This window comes from Castor canadensis, chromosome 2 (genome assembly GCF_047511655.1).
Source record: "Castor canadensis chromosome 2, mCasCan1.hap1v2, whole genome shotgun sequence".
Classification (NCBI taxonomy): Eukaryota; Metazoa; Chordata; class Mammalia; order Rodentia; family Castoridae; genus Castor; species Castor canadensis.
The window spans coordinates 145,254,396-145,273,322 of NC_133387.1; the positions used below are offsets into that span (position 1 = coordinate 145,254,396).

General features: G+C 38.7%; 1 protein-coding gene across 2 annotated transcripts in view; it reads right to left on the reverse strand.

The window, feature by feature from the left end:
• Positions 1-3,521: 3,521 nt before the first annotated feature.
• Positions 3,522-18,927, reverse strand: part of Prtg (protogenin) — a 128,178-nt gene continuing 112,772 nt past the window's right edge. For both annotated transcript variants that reach the window (XM_020185901.2, XM_074066001.1), the window contains exons 16-20: positions 18,416-18,598; positions 17,052-17,172; positions 15,212-15,377; positions 12,508-12,612; positions 3,522-12,187 (exon numbers count right to left, since the gene is read on the reverse strand). In XM_020185901.2, the coding sequence (XP_020041490.1) occupies positions 11,789-12,187; positions 12,508-12,612; positions 15,212-15,377; positions 17,052-17,172; positions 18,416-18,598 (974 nt within the window). In that variant the 3' untranslated portion in view covers positions 3,522-11,788. The remainder of the gene's footprint in view (positions 12,188-12,507; positions 12,613-15,211; positions 15,378-17,051; positions 17,173-18,415; positions 18,599-18,927) is intronic.

Sequence of the window (18,927 nt, forward strand, 5' to 3'; positions counted from 1 at the left end):
AGTACTACAAAAAAAAATTCCATATGAATTTGAGGATTACCTTTTCCACTTCTGAAATAATGGTTGTTGGAAATTTAATAGGGTGCCCTGAATCTGCAGGTTGCTTTGGGTGATGCTGATGCCTAAATACTATAATGTCTTTCTACTCAGGAACATGGGATAGCTTTCCATTTATTTAGGTCTTTGATTTGTGTGAGCTGTGTTTTGTAGTCTTCAGTGTGCAAGTCTTCAGTATATAATTTACCTAAGTCAGCTTATTGGTTAAATTTAGCTGAGGTATTTTAATCTTAGATGCTATTGTAAGTAAGATTGTTTTGTTAATTTCCTTTTCATTTCTAGCAGATAGAAATGCACCTGAATTTTGTGTGAACTTATACCCTGAAACACTGTGCAATTCTGGGGTCATTAACTATGTTCACACTATAGACAGCAAATAGCCTATAGCAAGATTTTTTTTTAATTTATTTTTTAAAAATCCAGTCTCTGAAGTGGAAGCTTATTTTTTTGTAACTAGGCATCATTGTATTTTTCTGCCACATTACTGTTCTTTTTTCTCCGCCTCCTCTCTTCTATTTAATTAATCACGTGCTCTTTCCTTTTCTACGTAAATTAGATTTAGAACTATAATGCTATATTACATTAGCACTTACTCTTTAGTTTTTAAAGTTCCTTAATAAAAGAACGGTGGAATGTTCGAGTTTGTTTTCTTTCTGATCTCATGTTCAGTTGTCTAACATTTTAGTCCTACCACATTTTCTCGTACTCAAAATAATAATTTCATTTTATATAGTGAATGTGTAACTGGTTTACATTTAGCTATGTTTCTCTGTTTCTTTGTTCATGGTGGCTTTTAAAAAACAGCTTTATTAAGATATAATTCATATACCATACAACTTTTTTCTTTTTGGTGGTGGTTTTGCGCTTGCTATGTAAGCATGCTACTACTTGAGCCACACCTCCAGCCTTTTTGGCTCTGGTTATTTTGGAGAGGGTCTCGCTTTGCACTGTAAGCCTCCCATTTTAAGTTTCTCTCATCACTTGGGATGACAGGTGTGTGCCACCATATCTAACTTTTTTCAGTTAAGATGGGCTCTCACCAATTTGTTGGCCCAGGCTGGCCTGGCACCACAGTCCTCCAATTTCAGCTTCCATGTAGTTCAGGATGACAGGCATGCATCACTGCACCCAGCTATTGGTGCACATAGGGGTCTCGTCAACTATTTGCCCAGGCTAGCCTGGAACCTTAATCCCCCTAATCTCAGCCGCCTTACGTAGCCAGGATTACAAGTGTGAGCCACTGGAGCCTGGCTCAATATACTCTCACAATGTACAGTTCTATGAGTTTTAGTATACTCACAAAACTGTGTACTGTCACAATTAATTTTATAAATGTTTCATTACTTCAAGAGAAACCCCCTACCGATTCTCAACTATCTCTCATTCCCTGCTATCCTCCAGTCCTGTGTAACCACCAAACTATTCTCTGTAGATTTGCCTTTTCTGAACATTTCTTCCAACTGGAGTCATACAATGTCTGCTCTTTTTTGAATGGTTTCAAGATTCATCCATGTCGTAGCAATGTATTATTGCTTTGTTCCTTTTTATGGCCAAATAATATTCCACTGAGTGATTGTACTACGTTTCATTTATGCATTCACCAGTTGGTGGACATTTGTGACTTTTTTTTGAAGCTGGGTCTAACCATTTAGCCCAGGCTGGCCCCGAGCTTCCAATCCTCTTGTCTTAGCTTCCCAGTGTTGGAATTACAGGCCTGTGCTACCATGCCCAACCCACTTTTTGACTATTATGACTAATGCTGTTACAAATGTGCATAAGGTTTTATGTGAATGTTTTCATTTCTCATGAGTGTATATCCAAGAGTGGAGTTGCTTGATCAGAAGATAACTTTGGTTTTGAGAAGCTACTAAACTCTTTCCATAGCTTTGCACTATTTTACACCCCTCCCGGCAATGTGTGAGGGCTCTAATTTCTTTTGATAGTCACCCTACTGGAAGGGCAGGCACCTCATTGTTCTGTCTGCACTTCCTGCTCACTGTCACTTAGTACTTCTATCGTCCTTCTAGATTCCACTTCCTTCTTCTAACGCATACTGCATACTTTCTTCTGAATTGTTTATTTTGCAAGGGAGTGAGTGGCCAATTCTCTCAATCTTTGTGTGATGCCTACTTCACTCTGACATCTTAATGCATTTATATTGGCACAAAAGTTCACATGCCAGCTATTTTCCTTTGTTTGGAAGATACCTGCCATCTTCTTGCTTCTTTTAATGCCAGTGAGGCATTTTTTAGTGCGATCTGTATGCTTTTTTTTCTCTAGCTATTCTTCAGTTCTGCTATGTCTTTGATGTTCTGCAGTTTTACTATGAGTCTTGGTGGATAGATTTTTAAAAAAACATTTCTAGACAGGCTTGTGTTTCTTGAATCTGAAGATTTATAGCATTCATTAGTCATTTTGTGAATATTACTTATTCTTCATTCTCCTTAGTCCTCTCTTTTAGAATGGTTGTCAGATGTATATTGAATGTTCAGTTTAACCCTGTTTCCTTGGAGGTACTAAACTCAGGGCTTTGAATTTGCAAAGCAGGGGCTCTGCTGCTTCAGTCACACCTCTAGCCCATTTTAGCTATGGTTTATTTTGAAGATAGGGACTTGTTTTTTGCCCAGGGCTGTCACTGTGATGACAGATGCACATCACCAAGCCCAGCTTTTATCTGTTGAGATAGGGGGCCTCTCAAACTTTTTGTCCAGGCTGGCCTTAAGCACCATCATCCTCATCTCAGCCTCCCAAGGAAACTAGGATTATAGGCGTGAGCAAGGCCTTTCATATTCTTAAAATATTTATCTCTCTGTCCTGCATTCTGGTTAATTTTTTCACACCTATCTCCAAGTTTTATCAAATTCTTTCACTGTATTTGATTTATTATTTAGCAACTTTAAAAGCTTCAATGATTTTTTTATTTCTGGAAATTCTACTCATTTTTCTAATTTTTTTTTTTTTAACTTAGCTGCTCATCTTAGGTTTCAGTCCTTTCCTTCATGCTCTCTAGTCAGCATGGTATCATTTCAAGACACTGTTGCTCCATTTTTCAGTTCCCATTTCACTCCTGAACCTAGAATTTTTTTAAAAAATAAGAAACTACATGCTTGAAACTTGTTTGGGTCATATTTTATCACTTCTTTCTATATGCTTTTAGTGACAGAATTTTAGAATTCCTATATCATTTTTTTCATTTTAATACGAAAATCTTTTTTTTAATCCCATGTACCTGGACAGGCCCACAGCCTTGAGGCTGTCCATTATTTCTGAGTGAGCCCCCATTTATTGGAGTGGGGGAATTATTTCCTTGCAGCTCTTCAGTTAAGGCCACATGAACACAATTCTCAGATCTGTAGCAGGAGTGACTCTACAATTCTACACACTGAAAGTTTTCATTCCTGATTCCCTGAAGAAAAGTGAGGAGTGAAAGAACACATGGCTTTTTCTCTTTTTAACTTGAGGAAATCTTTTATTTAAACTGTGCAATCAATCAGTATTTAGACAGCAGTTTCATAAACATTTTGGCATTTAAGCTTTTATTCATTTTTGGCATGACCTGTAGGGTAGAATATAAACCACCCTGAGGATGGGGGAAATAGTAAGCAATATTCACTATGCTAGAAAAAGAAAACAAACCCACATTATTAAACAAAATATGTTTTAAGAAGACAATTAAAAAGTACATTCAAAATCAAGGCGAACATTAGCTCTCTTCATGCAGTGGAGCTCACGGAGCTGATCCCCTGAGTCAAGTACAAAGTTAATACAGCCCAGCTCCACAGAGCATCAACAAGTCTGCAAATGCCGCCCTTACAAGAAAATGGTACATGGAGTGACGGGACCCAGAACACCCACAACAGAAAATAACTTAACTGGCTCCCACACTTTCATCAAATTCACATCTTTGAAGAAAATAGAAAAAAAAAAAATCCTACACACACAGACCTAAAACTCTGCCTAACAACAGCAACAGACAAGACATTCTCTTACTATATGTCCTCTACTCCACACATAGGCTAAGGCAGTGTGTGTGTGTTCAGGCTTTGTTATTCCTGTAACAGCCCAGGTTGCTAACCAGCGTCATAGTTTTCATTTGCAAACAAAGAAGATATCCAGAATATGGTAAAAGGAAGCAGGATAACTTAACTAACAACTTTTTATATTTTTATTATAATAAAAGAGAACTAGAGCTGGGGGTGTGGCTCAAGAATGAGGGCCTTGAGTTCAAACCCCATTACCTCTCCCCCTCAAAAAAAAGAGCAGTTCCACAGAAAAATTTCTGTAACATAATAAAGTTTCTAAGTCAAGACTCGTATTGGTATACCATGAGCTATAAGATGTAAGTTTGAGGAAATCTGTAAAGCTTTTCACGATCTTATGGGTTATACCACGAGCGATATTAGATTACAAGAAAAAGTAAGGGAAATAGTTCCTGTCTTTAAAAAAAATTGGCTGAGGGGGTGTCTCAGAGGACAGGGTGCTTGCCTAGCATGTGTGAGGCCCTGGTGTAAAAAAAATGGTGATCATGTAATTTTATCCAATGAACCTTAAATGTTGACTTGAATAAACCAGACTAGGGGACAGTAAGTGTTGCCCCTGTGTAAAATTCATCCAGGAGTGTAGCTCAGTGGTAAAATGTATTCCTCGCATGTGCAAAGCTCCAGCAACACACATGGAAAAAAACTCATTCTAAACAGTTTGCAAAAATTGAAAAAATGCTCCACAATCATGGGAAAACAGTTCTGCTAAAGAAGAATTCTAGTTCTACACTACTCTCCTTAACTCGTTAAAAACCAGGATATCAAAATGAATGTCTACATTGGGGTGAGATGATTTCAACTTTAGTGTTCTGAAAAGTACAATCAATTCCCCTGTCTCCTCTTTGGGATTTACCCACATTACAGATAAGCGTTTAATTCTGGGATGTACTAACTGCTTTCTTGTATTGATTTTTTTTTTTTTTTGGGTATATGTACAGGAGAAGCAAACATTTTTCACCTTATCACAGGAAAATATCACTGGAAAGGCTGATCTGTAAAGAAAACATCTGTAAAGGTATGTCTCACGATCCATGGTAATGACTTTTGGATCATAATTGTTTACACTTGATAGGTTAAGAACTTTTCTACCAAACCCATCCTTAAAATGGTGAAGACTAGAATTGAAGGACTTGGGTGCAGCTCAGTGGCAGAGCACTTGCCTGTCAGGCATGGGGCCCTGGGTTCCCTCCCCACCCCCAGAACTCAATGCTCCAAAACCTAACCTTGTACTTGTTCTAACAGACAAGTCTCCCTCAATTTTGCTCTCTCCTACATTAAGTGTGAATAATTAGCTTATATTCATATAAAAACTATTGACTATTTAGATCTGGCAAGGAACTGTTACTGATTAATAATAGCTGCATTTTTCAGCTACTGAATTTCTCTTTTGGATATGGGGGGACTAAAGAAAATTTCAAAAAATAAAATCCAATTCTGAAGGAAATATTGGGCCAGATAAGGACTGCAGAAACCATGCAACCTTGCTTCCACTGCAACTCTAGGTATAAGATGTCAGAGGCTGAAGGTTTTAGAGGAGCAGAGAGGTGAGGAGATGACGAGGGATGAGCCACAGCTCGGGGGTCTCCAGTCCTCCTGGGAATAGGCAGATTTAACTGAGACAGACGTCTCTCTGTTGGTCTCTACTCCATGGACAGGTTGCGGTGACATCAGTTAGTCTTTATAGATACAGAAAGCAAGTTTTATCTGATCCAACCATAGAGGTAGGGTGCCGTGAGCTTGGATAACAAAATACCATTTTCTTAGCCAAGGCAATGTAGCATGGCAGAAATTCTATAAACCTCCAAGTTGGTCCAATTTGGGTTGTATCTTGGCTGATCCACTTCCTATCTGTGACCTTTGACAAGTCCAAGATCCTCAGCTTCCCAATCTCTAAAATGGGGACAGTACTTGCTTTGCAGAGTAGTTTGCGGAGATGAAGGGCAGATGTGACATACAGCAGACTGCTCAGTAAGTGGCCTAATTCCCTCCTAGAGTCTAGAGGAAGGGGCAGCAGTAAAATGACTGACACACAGTGTCATCCTGCTCTTCACCCCATGGAGGAGGTAGTTTTATATGGCTAGTCGAAGAAATGCTGAAAATTAGGATAGTTAAAATTTTATCCTTCAAAACTGAAAGAGAATTTAGAATGACCTTGAGTTTTCCAGAAAAATGGACAAGGAAAATCAAAGAGTGACAAGAAGGATAAAATATCCTAGGATACATACATTCCTGAGGTGGATTGGAAATGTGAGGGCTGCCAAAACTGAAAACCAAACAATGGGGGGCTGGAGAAGCTGAAGAGAGAAACCAGACTTAAAGGCAGAAAGACCTCCTATTGCAGATGTGTCTTTAAAAGAAAAAAATGAATGAATTTGGGTATGCCCTGTCCATTTATTCTGAGTTCATTTATTTGAGGCCTTCCTCCAACCCTTCTCCAGCCACACAATCATTGAAAAGAAAAGGAGAAATTTTCAAAAATTTCTGATGAAATTCCATAAAGTTAGAGGCAAATATTTAAGAAACTTTCTGTTAAACATAGAACTGGGATGTTATTTTATGAGGCATGTATTAAAAATGCTTAAAATTGAATTGTTTTTTGCAAGAGTTTTAGAGAGAAAGCTTAGTATGTATTTCTGATAAAGTACAGGGTCAAAGTTTTTCATGTCTTTGAAATTTTAAGATCCCCAAGGGACACATGACCTCAGATTTGCAATCTCCTGAATGCTGCAGATATGTTCTAGAGATCAGAATTCCACAGAAATACTGCATCTATAGTAGGCAAAGAAGCTGGTCAGTCACAAACAGGAGTCCACTCTCAAATCTCTGAAAACTGTGAATGTGTCCCGTATGGGACAAAAGAAACTGTGCAGAGGTGACTTAGTTGGGCAGATAATCCGGACTATTAAAGCACACCCAAACCATTTAAGATTGGAGAACCTTTCTCTCTTGGGGTCAGAAAAAGGGATATAATGAAGGAAGGAGCATCGGAGAGAGGCTACATTACTGTCTCTAAAGACTAAGAGGAGTTGATAGCCTTCAAAAGCTGGAAGAGACAAGGAAATGGATTCTTCCCTACAGTCTCCAGGAGGAATAAGCCCAGCTAACACCCTGATTTTATCCCAGTAAGGCCTGTGTTGGCTTTCTGATCTACAGAGCTCTAAGTGAATAATGTATTGTTTAAAGACATTAAACATGCAGTAATTTGTTTTAGGGGCAACGGAAAAACAATATAGAATCTGTCTGCTACACATGAGACTGTCATCTTAATCTTACATACTGTCAAAGGGTTAACAAGGGAAACTGAGAAACACAAAGCCTGCACACACACGTTGTATTAGCCTGTGTTCTTGTGTTCTGAGCATAAATCAACTTAACACAGAACTCTTTGGTTATGTTCTGCTAAACACCAGTAAAATTCACAACTGGACAACTGGTTGTATATGGAGATCTCCAGAACCCACCACTCTGCTCACAGATCACAAAAAGTTATTTTGACTATCAAACCACAGTAATCTTATCAGTGACCCACGTGGCAAATCCTTAGGAACAAAGTCTGCAAAATACATGTCTACTCTCAGAAAGATCGGGACACTTTCAATATAGGGGGAACATTGTTTTACATTCAGTATTCAAAATTTACATTCAATGAAATATAAACATGTAAGTGACTCAACTACAGCCGCTGCTGAGGTGGAACCATACCTGTGTACTCATGCACTTAAAATGGTAGTTTTAATTCCATCTTTTCTTTGTGTGACCCACTCTGAATTGTTTCCAAAAGCATCTTCACTGGAGTTGAACCATATCCTGAGTTGTCAACTATAAGCAAGTTTCAGGCAGAGGTCCTTAACAAAGCTGTGACAAAATGATGCAAACCACTGTCACTGCTCCCAGTGCTGACACTGCTTTTGTTTGAAGCAACGGCAAATACAAGTATAGCATTTCACTAAGGATCAGATTTCCTTTGTAAGGCAAAGAGGATTTTTAAAAGTGATTTAGTGGGTAAATATGTATCTTTATTTTTAGGTTAATTATCATATAAAAGTCCAGATTTCATAAAGCATATTTTTTGTCACCCAAGGTTCTGCTTAAGTTTGAAAACCAGGCTCTTTTGATGCAATGGATGCATTTCAATTCAGTAACTAAATTTCAATCCAATAACTTTAAAGAGCACATCTATCAAAGCCTAGCTCCATTGAACAGCAACATGTCTGGCTTCTGTTATGTCCTCAGAAATGAGGACAGCCTGTTACCAAGGAGCTGCCTCAAGCCACCTTGAGGTGATGCTAATGGAGAAGGGGACTGTGTAGGTGAATGGAGGGGTCACCATAATAATCAGCAATGGAAAGGCTGGCTGATGTTACTGTTGACATCTCACACTCAAGGTGCTTAGGAAAGAATCATACCATTTGGCAAAAACATCCTGTGGCTGAATCAGCAGATTTAATGGAAAATCCCTATGTAAGCTATTTGTATACACGCTGGATTCTGGAGAGACAGGTTTGGTTAACATAAAAACAAAAACACAACAGTTTAATGTACAACTAACTTTGCCTATATGCGGAGGTAACCTTAAATATCTTTGGTTTTTGTTTTTTTTTTCTTTTAATTTGCTGATATAAAGTACTTGAATAAAACACTGATAAATACCAATATAAATGTATTGCTTTTAATTATGTAAACTTAGCTCTTTGATATTTTTTGCTACTAAAGCTAGATTCTCTACCTGCCTCTAAATAAATTTATTTCAGAGCTGCTCATCTTTACTTACTTATAGGCTAAACTATATATTTTAATGGTCTTTGGTATGAAAATACAGATGAGCAGTTATCTTGTAATATTTGGCATAAAAATGATATGCAGGTGTCAGTACTTACAGCAAATAAATCTTTGGAAAGGAAAACAGTTACCATTTGCATATTAGCCCCTTTGGAGTTGAATTACCATGAAATTTTCAACACTAGAACCTTCACATTTTAGTTACAATTTCATACTTCAGACTTCAAAGAAGCTTGCTTTGGCCAAGTAAAAAGAAGTCTTTACTAAACATTAAATATCTTACTCAGTGAGACCAAAATATTTATTTTTGGTGAAATTTTTTTTTCCCTCTCCAACAAGTAGTTTCAACAATTTAAAAATAGTTTAATACTGTATAGTTGAAGATTGACTTGCTGAAGAAAAAAAAAAAAAGAGTTGTACTTGAAATTCTTTAGAATGATCTTCTGGTAAAGAAGGCATTACAGCTTATTTTAAATGCTCTGATAACAGTAAGGTAGTTAACATTACTAGTCTAACTACAATAATCAATATAAACCCTATCATTTTGGGTTAGTAACTACTTGTATATGCTTTATATCTATAGATGTTTCTAGTTAATTCAATTTGGGGGGGGGATTATAATCGAAGTTTCACATTCTACTGAAAATTCTTTGGTAACAGGATTATTATGAATAATTCTGAATAAAAACAAAATGAAAAGGTTAAAAAAGAAAACTGTACTGGCAAATAACTGGCAAATAGTTATAGCCTAAAGATTTATCACAACTAAGGGCCTATCCACCAATAACAAACGCAGACGAATGCTTTCCTTAAGGACTACATGCCCTCCAATTCCTTCAGGTCATCTTTTTAGGCAGTTAAGACAGTTCAAATTCATACAGTCCTAGATCTAAAGTTTCACCTTTAGATTTTGTTTGCCTTTTAAGTTTAAAAAATAAAATGATCTCACCGTACTTAATTTTAGATACTGATACAACTTGGCCCCACATACTTTACCTACGAACCTAAAAACGCCATACCCTGTCAACGTGCCCATGCTTCCATGAGGCAGCTCGAAAGTAACAAAAGTTCCCTGAGTACAGGAAAAAATAACACTAGAATAACTTTAAAAGGAGGTAGTATAAACCAGGAGCGGTAAGGCAGGCGCGGCGCCTTCCTTGCTTCTGATTGTTCACCTAAAGCTCTGCTTTTCCCGGTTGCCGTCAGGCCTGATCTTAACTGAAGGGGACTCTGAATTTAGTTCAGAGGTGGCTACTGCCACTTCATGTTAGTTTCTTCTGAATATATCCAGTTTGGCACAAAACTACGGATTTAAAAAAAAGCAATTAAAAATGTTATATCATCAGTCGATAGGTAGGAGATGATAGTAGGACTATTATCTAGCAAACTTCTTTTGATTTTAGAACACCATTTAACTTGACCTTGGCCCATCTATCCACACATGACAGGTCTCAAGGAGAATCCATTAAGATTCCTTTTAAAATGAGACTCAAAAGTCATTTCTAGAAATTTTGAAAAAAAAAAAAATCTTTTTCAAAGGGCCCTAGGGCCCCCTCTCCATATCACACATTCAATTCTTTGTCCCCTCCCTCTGCTCGGCACCTTGGAATTGTCACCTGACTGAGAAGGCCTACCCTATGTGGCTGAGTAAACAGATGGCTGATTTCAAACCAGCAAGAGGATTAACTCACTCCTGGAGTTAGCAGTCCTCGTTCACAGCATCAACACTGAAGGAAGATTAAACCAAGAGTACCAAATTCTCTTAAGAATTTAACAAAAAACAAGTAGGGTGGTAGAGCTCTGAATATATATCCCTATGTAAAACCTGCACTTAAATAGTTACTGATGAAATCCAAGAAACTCTTAAGGCAACTTTTTGTACTCCTGTCCTAAATAACTTCATGAATATTAAAAAGCTATAAGGCAAAAAATTTCATAATATATACTGGAAGGCACTGTTACTATGACAACCTCAAGTTCATTTTACTGTGTACTGTTGCACTTAAATCATTCTTAATGGTTTATGAAGTTGCTTCACCCCTTTAAGCCAAACTGGGGTTTTTAAGTAAGAAAGCAAACCCTAACTGTTCTTAAAAAAATCCATTTTCTGCCTAGGGTTTTGCAAGTGATACTGGAAAAGTTGAGAGCGCTTTGCAAAGTAGACAGTGCAGCCTTTGGCTGACCATCAGGCAAAGGGGAAGGTAGAAAAGGCACGGCTAGAGGCAGGTGTGGGACAGAGCAGGCAAAGTGCTCAGACTCCAGTGCCCGAAACCCTAACAGCCTTTTAACGCAAAGGCAGTCCACATATGCTACTGAATGGTGCTGGTCTCAAAAGAGATACACTTGTTTTGGTCATTAAAATAAATAGTCCCACATCTTCTCTTCTCAGTGGCTTGACAGTCCTCACAGCCAGGTGTGAAATTATCCAAACTGTGCATGTGTCACAGTTTTTTTAAAAAAAAATCAGAGCTTCAGATAAACATTCTTACTCATCTACCTGCGTGGCTCCCTCGATCACACACATTACACACACAGCAATGAAAACAAAACGCTACTAGGAAGTATCATTGGTACGTAGCTGAGACAAACTATCACAACACAGGAGGTAACAAAGTTGTCTTCAGAGTCTGCCACTTGGCAAACTGAGGTAGATACTCAGCAAAGGGGCTTTCAGAAGTCTTCCCTTTGCTCCAGTGATACATTTTATAATCCAGTCAAATATCTTCACTGCCCTTTCACATTGCCGACAATGAAACATTCAAAATATGTGAGTTAAAAAAAAAAAAAAAGAAAACACATTCAAAAATGGCTGAAACACCCAGTAAGACACGAAGATTTTCTCAAAAGGCTTTGGCTCCCCTTTCATAGTCCTTGGAACGCACTTACAGGTACGAACACAGGGGCATGGCTGTCTAGATTGGAAACTCGTTGCTGTCAAAGCGGAGGGAGGCAGATGGTAGCCGTGGGACTGCCGAGGAGGTCTGCTCAGCTCCCAAGGGCACTGCAGGATCTTCACACTTGCCAGGGTCCCCACAGGAATCACTGCCCTCGAGGGAATGAGAGGTCGGGGGTGTGGTACTTATGACAGAGGACAGGTGTATCTCATCGTTGGACTCATGGGAGAACCTTCCAGAGTCCCCAGTCTCATGGCTGCCTTCACTATTTGCTGAATGCTCAGTGTCAGCAGCAACACCAAAAGGCCTTGGGAAGCTGGTGGTCTGGCCTGGGGAGCCAGGGGCACCTCTGTCACTGACCAACACAGTTGTGCCTGGCTGGTAAAAGCAGGTGGCTTGAGTCAATCTTCTTTGAGGCTAGAGGGAAACAGATAAAGTGGCAGTGAGAGGAAGAACTGTTCAAGTGCACGGACCAGAGGTCACCCTCATGGAGGGACTGGGAGGTCAGTGGTTCCCCTACACAAGGGTCAGGGATTTCTCAGCCCTGTCCCTTTCCCCACTGCCCCCAACGCCCACTGAAAGCACAGCTCTGACATCTATGGAGGTCACTTGACTGGTTCTCCAGTCACGCCTCAAAGGATCATCAGATCCATAAAGAAGACAATTTCTTCTCTTTTAAAGGGTCACTTCATATGAGTCCCATGGGCTGCAAGCCTGTTCTCATGTAGGTGGGTTACCTGCTCTATTTTCATCTTCTTAGAGCCTTGGAAAAAAAGCCATTTTTTCTTAGTGTTTTTTTTAATTATAGGACCGTAGCTATTAATTATCAGGTCAGTTCCTCCCTGGGGAAACAAAAGGGGGAAATGTAAATAAACATCTCGATATTAGAGATTTCAGTTTATCACAAATTGTAAGCAGAATTTTTAAATGTTTAAAGGAAAAATTGATCACAGATATAATAATTTTTTCTTCTTTTACACAGGCAGCATACTACATATCAAAAAGATATAACAGGTTTATTTTATTTATTTTTTCTTTTGAGACAGAGTCTCCCTATGTAACCCAGGCTGGCTTAGAACTCAAGATCCTCCTGCCTCAGCCTCCTGAGTACTGGGATTATAGGTGTAAGCAACCGTGCCTGGCTAGGATTACTCTAAGATAATATATATATATATATATATACATATATATATATATATATATACCCGCATCTATATATAAATATGCATCTATATATGTATATATATGTGTGTATTCTAAATATCTGAAGTTTTGGAGTAAAGTGTAATGATTCTAAAACTTATTTTCAAATGAAACAGGCAACAAAAGTATATAGAGATATGAATTATGACAAGATGCTAACAATTATTTCCATATGTATTAATTATTCATTCCATTCTTCTTTCACCCTTTTTGCATGATTGAAAAAATTTAACAGCAGTTAGGGAGTCATGGAAGCCAGGTGCTGGTGTAACATGCCTGTAATCCTCACTACTCAGGAGACTGAAACTGGGAGGACTGCAACTGAAGGCCAGCCCAGGCAAACAGTTTACTAGGACCCATCTCCAAAATAACCAGAATAAAATGGACTGGGGGTGTGGTTCAAATGGTAGAACACCTGCTTTGCAAGTGTGAAGTCCCACCAAAGGGGGAAAAAAAAAAAAAGTTGTGGATCCACATATGCTCAACAAAACGGCAAAGGTGAGGAGGCACTAGCTCAGGCTAAGCCAAGGGAATGGAGGGAGAGCCCTTCACCCTGTTTCTCTCCTTTACTCTAGGCCTTCACTGCTCTCCGCCTTTTTGATGTTAGATACTTCCGCTTTCTTTCCATGTCTTCCTCCCACTTCTCCCCTATCCTTCCTTATGTCTACTTCCAAACTAGTAGTAACAGGCCCACAATATATTTTAGTGTTATTTATACTTCTTAAGAAGTTTTAGATTCTGGACTGGAGGTGCGGCTCCAAAGCACATACAGCACCTGCTTTGCAAGCACAAAGCACTGAGTTCAAACTCCAGTTTCACAAAAAAGAAAAAAACACATTTGGATTCTAATGTTACAGATTAATTTGAAATAAGTTGAGTAAGGGCTTGATCTGTATTTTTAGATTAGAAGCAAAAGCTATGTGAAATTGCAAACAAGACAAGAGAAACAGCAAAAATCAATTCAATATTATTATTCCTTATGTATTATATACAGACAGTTCTGTGCTGGACACAGGTAGACTGCATCTGTCAAATCCAATTACATAAAATTCAATATAAAAGTGACTTCTAAATTTCAGGGAACAATTGGGGAAGAGTAATTTGTAGCAGGGGATGGCAAATGTTTTCTGTAAAGACTGGAGAGTAACTATTTCAGCTTTGCAGGCCACATGTGGTAGGTGTTACATTTTCTCCTTTTTCTAAACAAACCTTATAAGAATACTAAAAATATTCTTGGCTCAGGGTGTGACTACACAAGAACAGGCTCTGGGCTGGCCTGGGCTGTAGTTTGCTGACACCTGATTTATAGCAGCTTGGTTATGGGAACTGCTATAATAATGCCCAATGTGACTAAAAACAATTCTAAACTGGTTTCCATAATGCTTACCACTGGACTACTGCATATCCTGGCAAAAACATGAAGTAAAACGTCTCCAATGACATTTCTTTACAATATCCAAACTCTGTGGGCCATAGAGGAAGGACCTTAGCCATCTATTAAGATGCTCGTGTGTGTGTGTGTGTGTGTGTGTGTGTGTGTGTGTGTGAATGAGAGAGAGAGAGAAGAGAAATGGAAAATGAACCCAGGGCTTCTCTTGAGCAACACCTCCACAGCCATTTTGTTTGTGAGACAGCATATCTTGCAAATTTTGCTGACTGGCCTCTGCCTCCAGAATACTTGGGATTACAGAAAATTACCACCACTCCGGGTGAGATGCTCCATATCTTTTAAAATACCATTCATACCTGAGAAGCTCAGTTCAACAATCGATCAACAAACTAAGTGTAAAATGGATTAATAAAAAATTGTCCACTCATAAATACAAGGCAGTCCAAATCAGGTAAAACAACAGATTAATGTATTTATGACACCCTAGCTGCATATTTTTTTTTTGGTGGTGGTATTGGGGTTTGAACTCAAGGCTTCATGCTGGTAAAGCATGTGCTGTACCACTTGAGCCACTCCACCAGCCCTCCAAATAATTCTAATTGGATCTATGCTACCTTCTCACTTTTCTTTTTTTATCTTTCATACTTTATTGTTTTATCTATTCACATCTTTTTCTCCACAAACATTTTATAAAATGAAGGATGTGGGTGAAATTTCTTGTATTTCACTAAGAGGAGTCTGCATATAATTTGATCAATGTAGAGTTTTTGGCGAGTTAACTTCACACATAAAGAGAGGATGGGTGGAAGGAAGGGTCCTGCACAGGTCAGTCCCTGAGCCAAGAGTACCTTGGCGTCAATGAAGGTATTCGGCATTATCACTGGCAGCAAGGATTCCTCATTTTCTACAGCTCTTTCCAGGTTCTTTCCGGCTTCATTCCCGCTAGCTAAGGAGGCGCTGGCACGAGACAGCTGCTGAGTTCCATTCTGCACAGTCTTGGAAGTGGCTGATCTCCTGAAGTATTGGTAAGGAAAAAAACAAAAATCTAATTTCATAGACGACACAGACAAATCTACCAAATTTGGCCTACAATCGCAGCCTCGAAAACAATGGAGTTCTCCGATGCCCACTTTTCAAATATCTTTAGAAACTCACTATTAGCTCGTTTTTCCTTTTTATTATCATATTATTGTTGTACTGGGGCACAATGACATTTACAAGAGTGCTTACAATACATCATATTGAACTCACCCCCTCCATCACTCTCCTTTACTCCCCCCACCAACCTTCTCCCATTACTGGAGAAGTTTCAGCAGGTCCCATTTTTCCATTTTCATCCATGAGTACATAAAATCTCCACCATATTCACCCTCCTGCACCCTTTCCTTATCTCCTCCCCTCTTCCACTGGTACCAATCCCCAAACAGGACCTGTTTTATATTCCTGTCCCCCACTTTAGAAAAAAAGACATTTTTGTTTGTTTAAGATATCTGTACAGGGAGTTTCATCATGGCATTTCCATGTAGTGTTGGATTTTTTTAACTCCACTCACTGCTGCAGACTTTTATGACTTGAGGAACTACTTTCTTTTTGCCTTCCTATCTGCTTATATAAAATTACTTTCTACAAACAATAAAAACCTTAATAGTTATAGAGTGCAACTACTTATTGCTATGACTTATTTACTATTTGTGCAAAACCATATTCTTTTTACTTTATATTTTTCCCCTTCAGATCTGCAGATTGTTACACTAACCTAGCAATTTTCTCTGCTAATTAATGATTTACAGAAGCACTTCTGTAATATTTAGACATCACTAAAACAGTGAACATAAAGATATCCTTTAAGAAATTCTTATCTCAAACTAGCAAAACGCTATGTCTTTCTTATTATCTCTTATGTTTCCTCTTCAACAAAATTGGAGAACAACAGGTTTTGCATGGAAGCAGGGGGTGGGAGTAGGAGGGTGAGGTGGGGAGAGTGGGGAGGTGTGGAGGTAGCCCAAACAGTGTATATACATGTGAGTAAATGTAAAAATGATAAAAAAAAAAAAAAATCTTAAAGGCAATCTGATAATAAAACTAAGCCAGTTCAATTATGTACAAAGATTTTTAGAACATTTTCATTAAGACAGTTATGTTTTGAAGTATGTTTCTATGTACAAGTATGAAACTTACAAGTAAACACTGAAAAAAATCTATGCCAATTGAGAGGTCAGTTTGCCCAACAGTTTGTCGGCCACATGGTCCCTAGCTACTTTATTTGTCTTAGTCCTTGTCTGCAGGTTCCCTCCCATGTGCTCTGTGCTGTTCTCAGTGACAGAGGCATTTCTGGTACATTTACTTAAATATGAAATATTCCAGACCGTAAGGAACTCTTTCAAGAAGCAGATGCATAGGATTAAGTATCTCAAGGATGTATTTTGTGTTTCTCAAAATACTCTGGAAATGAGGAAACTAAGCCCTCATTTCCAGAGTATTTTATTGGCATAATTTTTTTCAAATGGCAAGAAAATAATCTTCCTACAGAATGAACACATTTCTAGCTGAAAGAACTCAGTAAAACATTTATTTCAAAGTGGAAAAATCTCAGTTATTCTAAAAGACACTTGATTTCAGCTTGTTTCCTGTGGTTGCTGTAATTAAATGTCTTTAACCACCTCAGCACGTCTAGCAATGGAAACGCACCTGGCTTTACTTCGGTAAATCAAGATGAGAACACAGATGAGGATGCAGGTCAAGGCGATGCCTACACCTACAGCAATGCCCGTCATCGACTTTTGGTCCAGATGGTAATAGCCTGAATAAACTGGGGTGGTGAGGGGGGAGAAGCAGATCAGTCAGAAAGAAAAGATTCTGTATCATGATTTTCAGGTATTTGCTTTTCTATAATTTTTCTTCATTTCATAGGAAAAGCATTAACATACCTAAGCAAAAAAGTCACAAGTTAATCTTTTATCAGTGATTTCACAGATCAATTTATCTTCCAGTATCATATTTCAGTATCATATTATTTTATCAAACATGAACATCAACCCATAATATATAATACAAAAGGCACAAAACATAGATGTTCTTCCCCCACCCCCAGAGGTGTTCTTTGATGGGACAAAGAACAGCTGGCATGTTAAAATAAACGTGTGTGTTCAAGGTCACTTCTACTTCCACACATTAGAACAGTGCTTCTAAACTTGGATGTGCATGAGTCACTAGGGGATAGGTTGAAATGCAGATTTCAAGTCACCAAATCTGGAAGCACCCAGGATTCTGCACGACTAACAAACACCCAGGTGAAGCCCATGATGCTGGTCCCTAAGTCACTTTGAGAAAAGTATTTGATGAGCAAAGAAGAGCCTTGTCCTCTCTTCCCCAGATATGGCAGCTACTGTGGCTACCTCCTTCCCTTTCTACAATGTGACCACTCTCTCTCTTCACAGGGAAACACACACACACACACATTCAGTGGCACTGAATGACCACTATGTGCAGCTAACAGTCCTTAATCTTGTTCTGAGTTTAGCAGGCATCTCTCCTTAAGTAACACTTCCTCTCACTTCCCCACAGAAAAGGAGGAAAGGAGGTGTCTGGTTCTGAACCCCAGGGGGCATTGGATTCCTTCAGAACAGATGGACAGAGGCACTGAGTGGAGTGAGAGTAGCTTTTTAAAGATATTATCCCAATAGCTTTTCTGGAGAGAAACAACTCTCTTTCCAGAAAGGTTGTTTTTCTGTGATGAAAACTCTTAATGCAAACCATGCTGTTCTTAGTCAGAATACCACAGCCACCTCCCAGTTCCCCTCAGCTCAGGGGTCTGCCCTGGTGGCTGCACAGCTGGAAAGAGAAGGAATTGGAGCACAAGAGTCTGAAAGCCCCAGTAAATTCTGAGGTGCTTTTTCCCTCCTCCTCGTCAGAGTGCAGAAAGAGCCAAACAACCTGTAATGCCAGAACTTCACCAGCAACAATTTCATAAATTGTGTGCAGATTTAGGGATGTGGCAATTGTAGGAGGTGAAAAAGCTCTTTTTTTTTCCCCTTACAAAAGATCACACAGACCTTTGGTATCAGCAGAGTCTAAACGCTTGGGCCTCTGGTTTGACTCAGAAGTTTCCTTAGGAAGCACAGCCAGCTCCACAGAATTTGAAAAGGGTCCTTCTCCCACCTCGTTGGAGGCAGAGATCTTGACGATGTACACATTTCCTGCCACCAAGTTTTCTAGCAAAGCCATTGTTATTGCCCCTATAAATATAGCAATTACAAGTTAAGTAAACTTTCACAAGCATATGAACATGATATGCTCCTTTACTTTAAAAGTATTTTTCTGACTACACAAGTGACATATTTTCATTGTAGAACACTTCAACAAGGGAGATAAAAAGAAAATTACAATTTCCTCCCACTGTTAACAGTTTAATGTATCTCCATGTGTGCTCAAATGTGTGAATACATATTTCCTGCATGCACTTTTATATCTTAAGAGTTTTCATTTAGCATTGTACTATGAATGGCACGTGTAATGAATACAGATCAACAATTATATTTTAAAACACCCTTATTAGAAGTGTTTA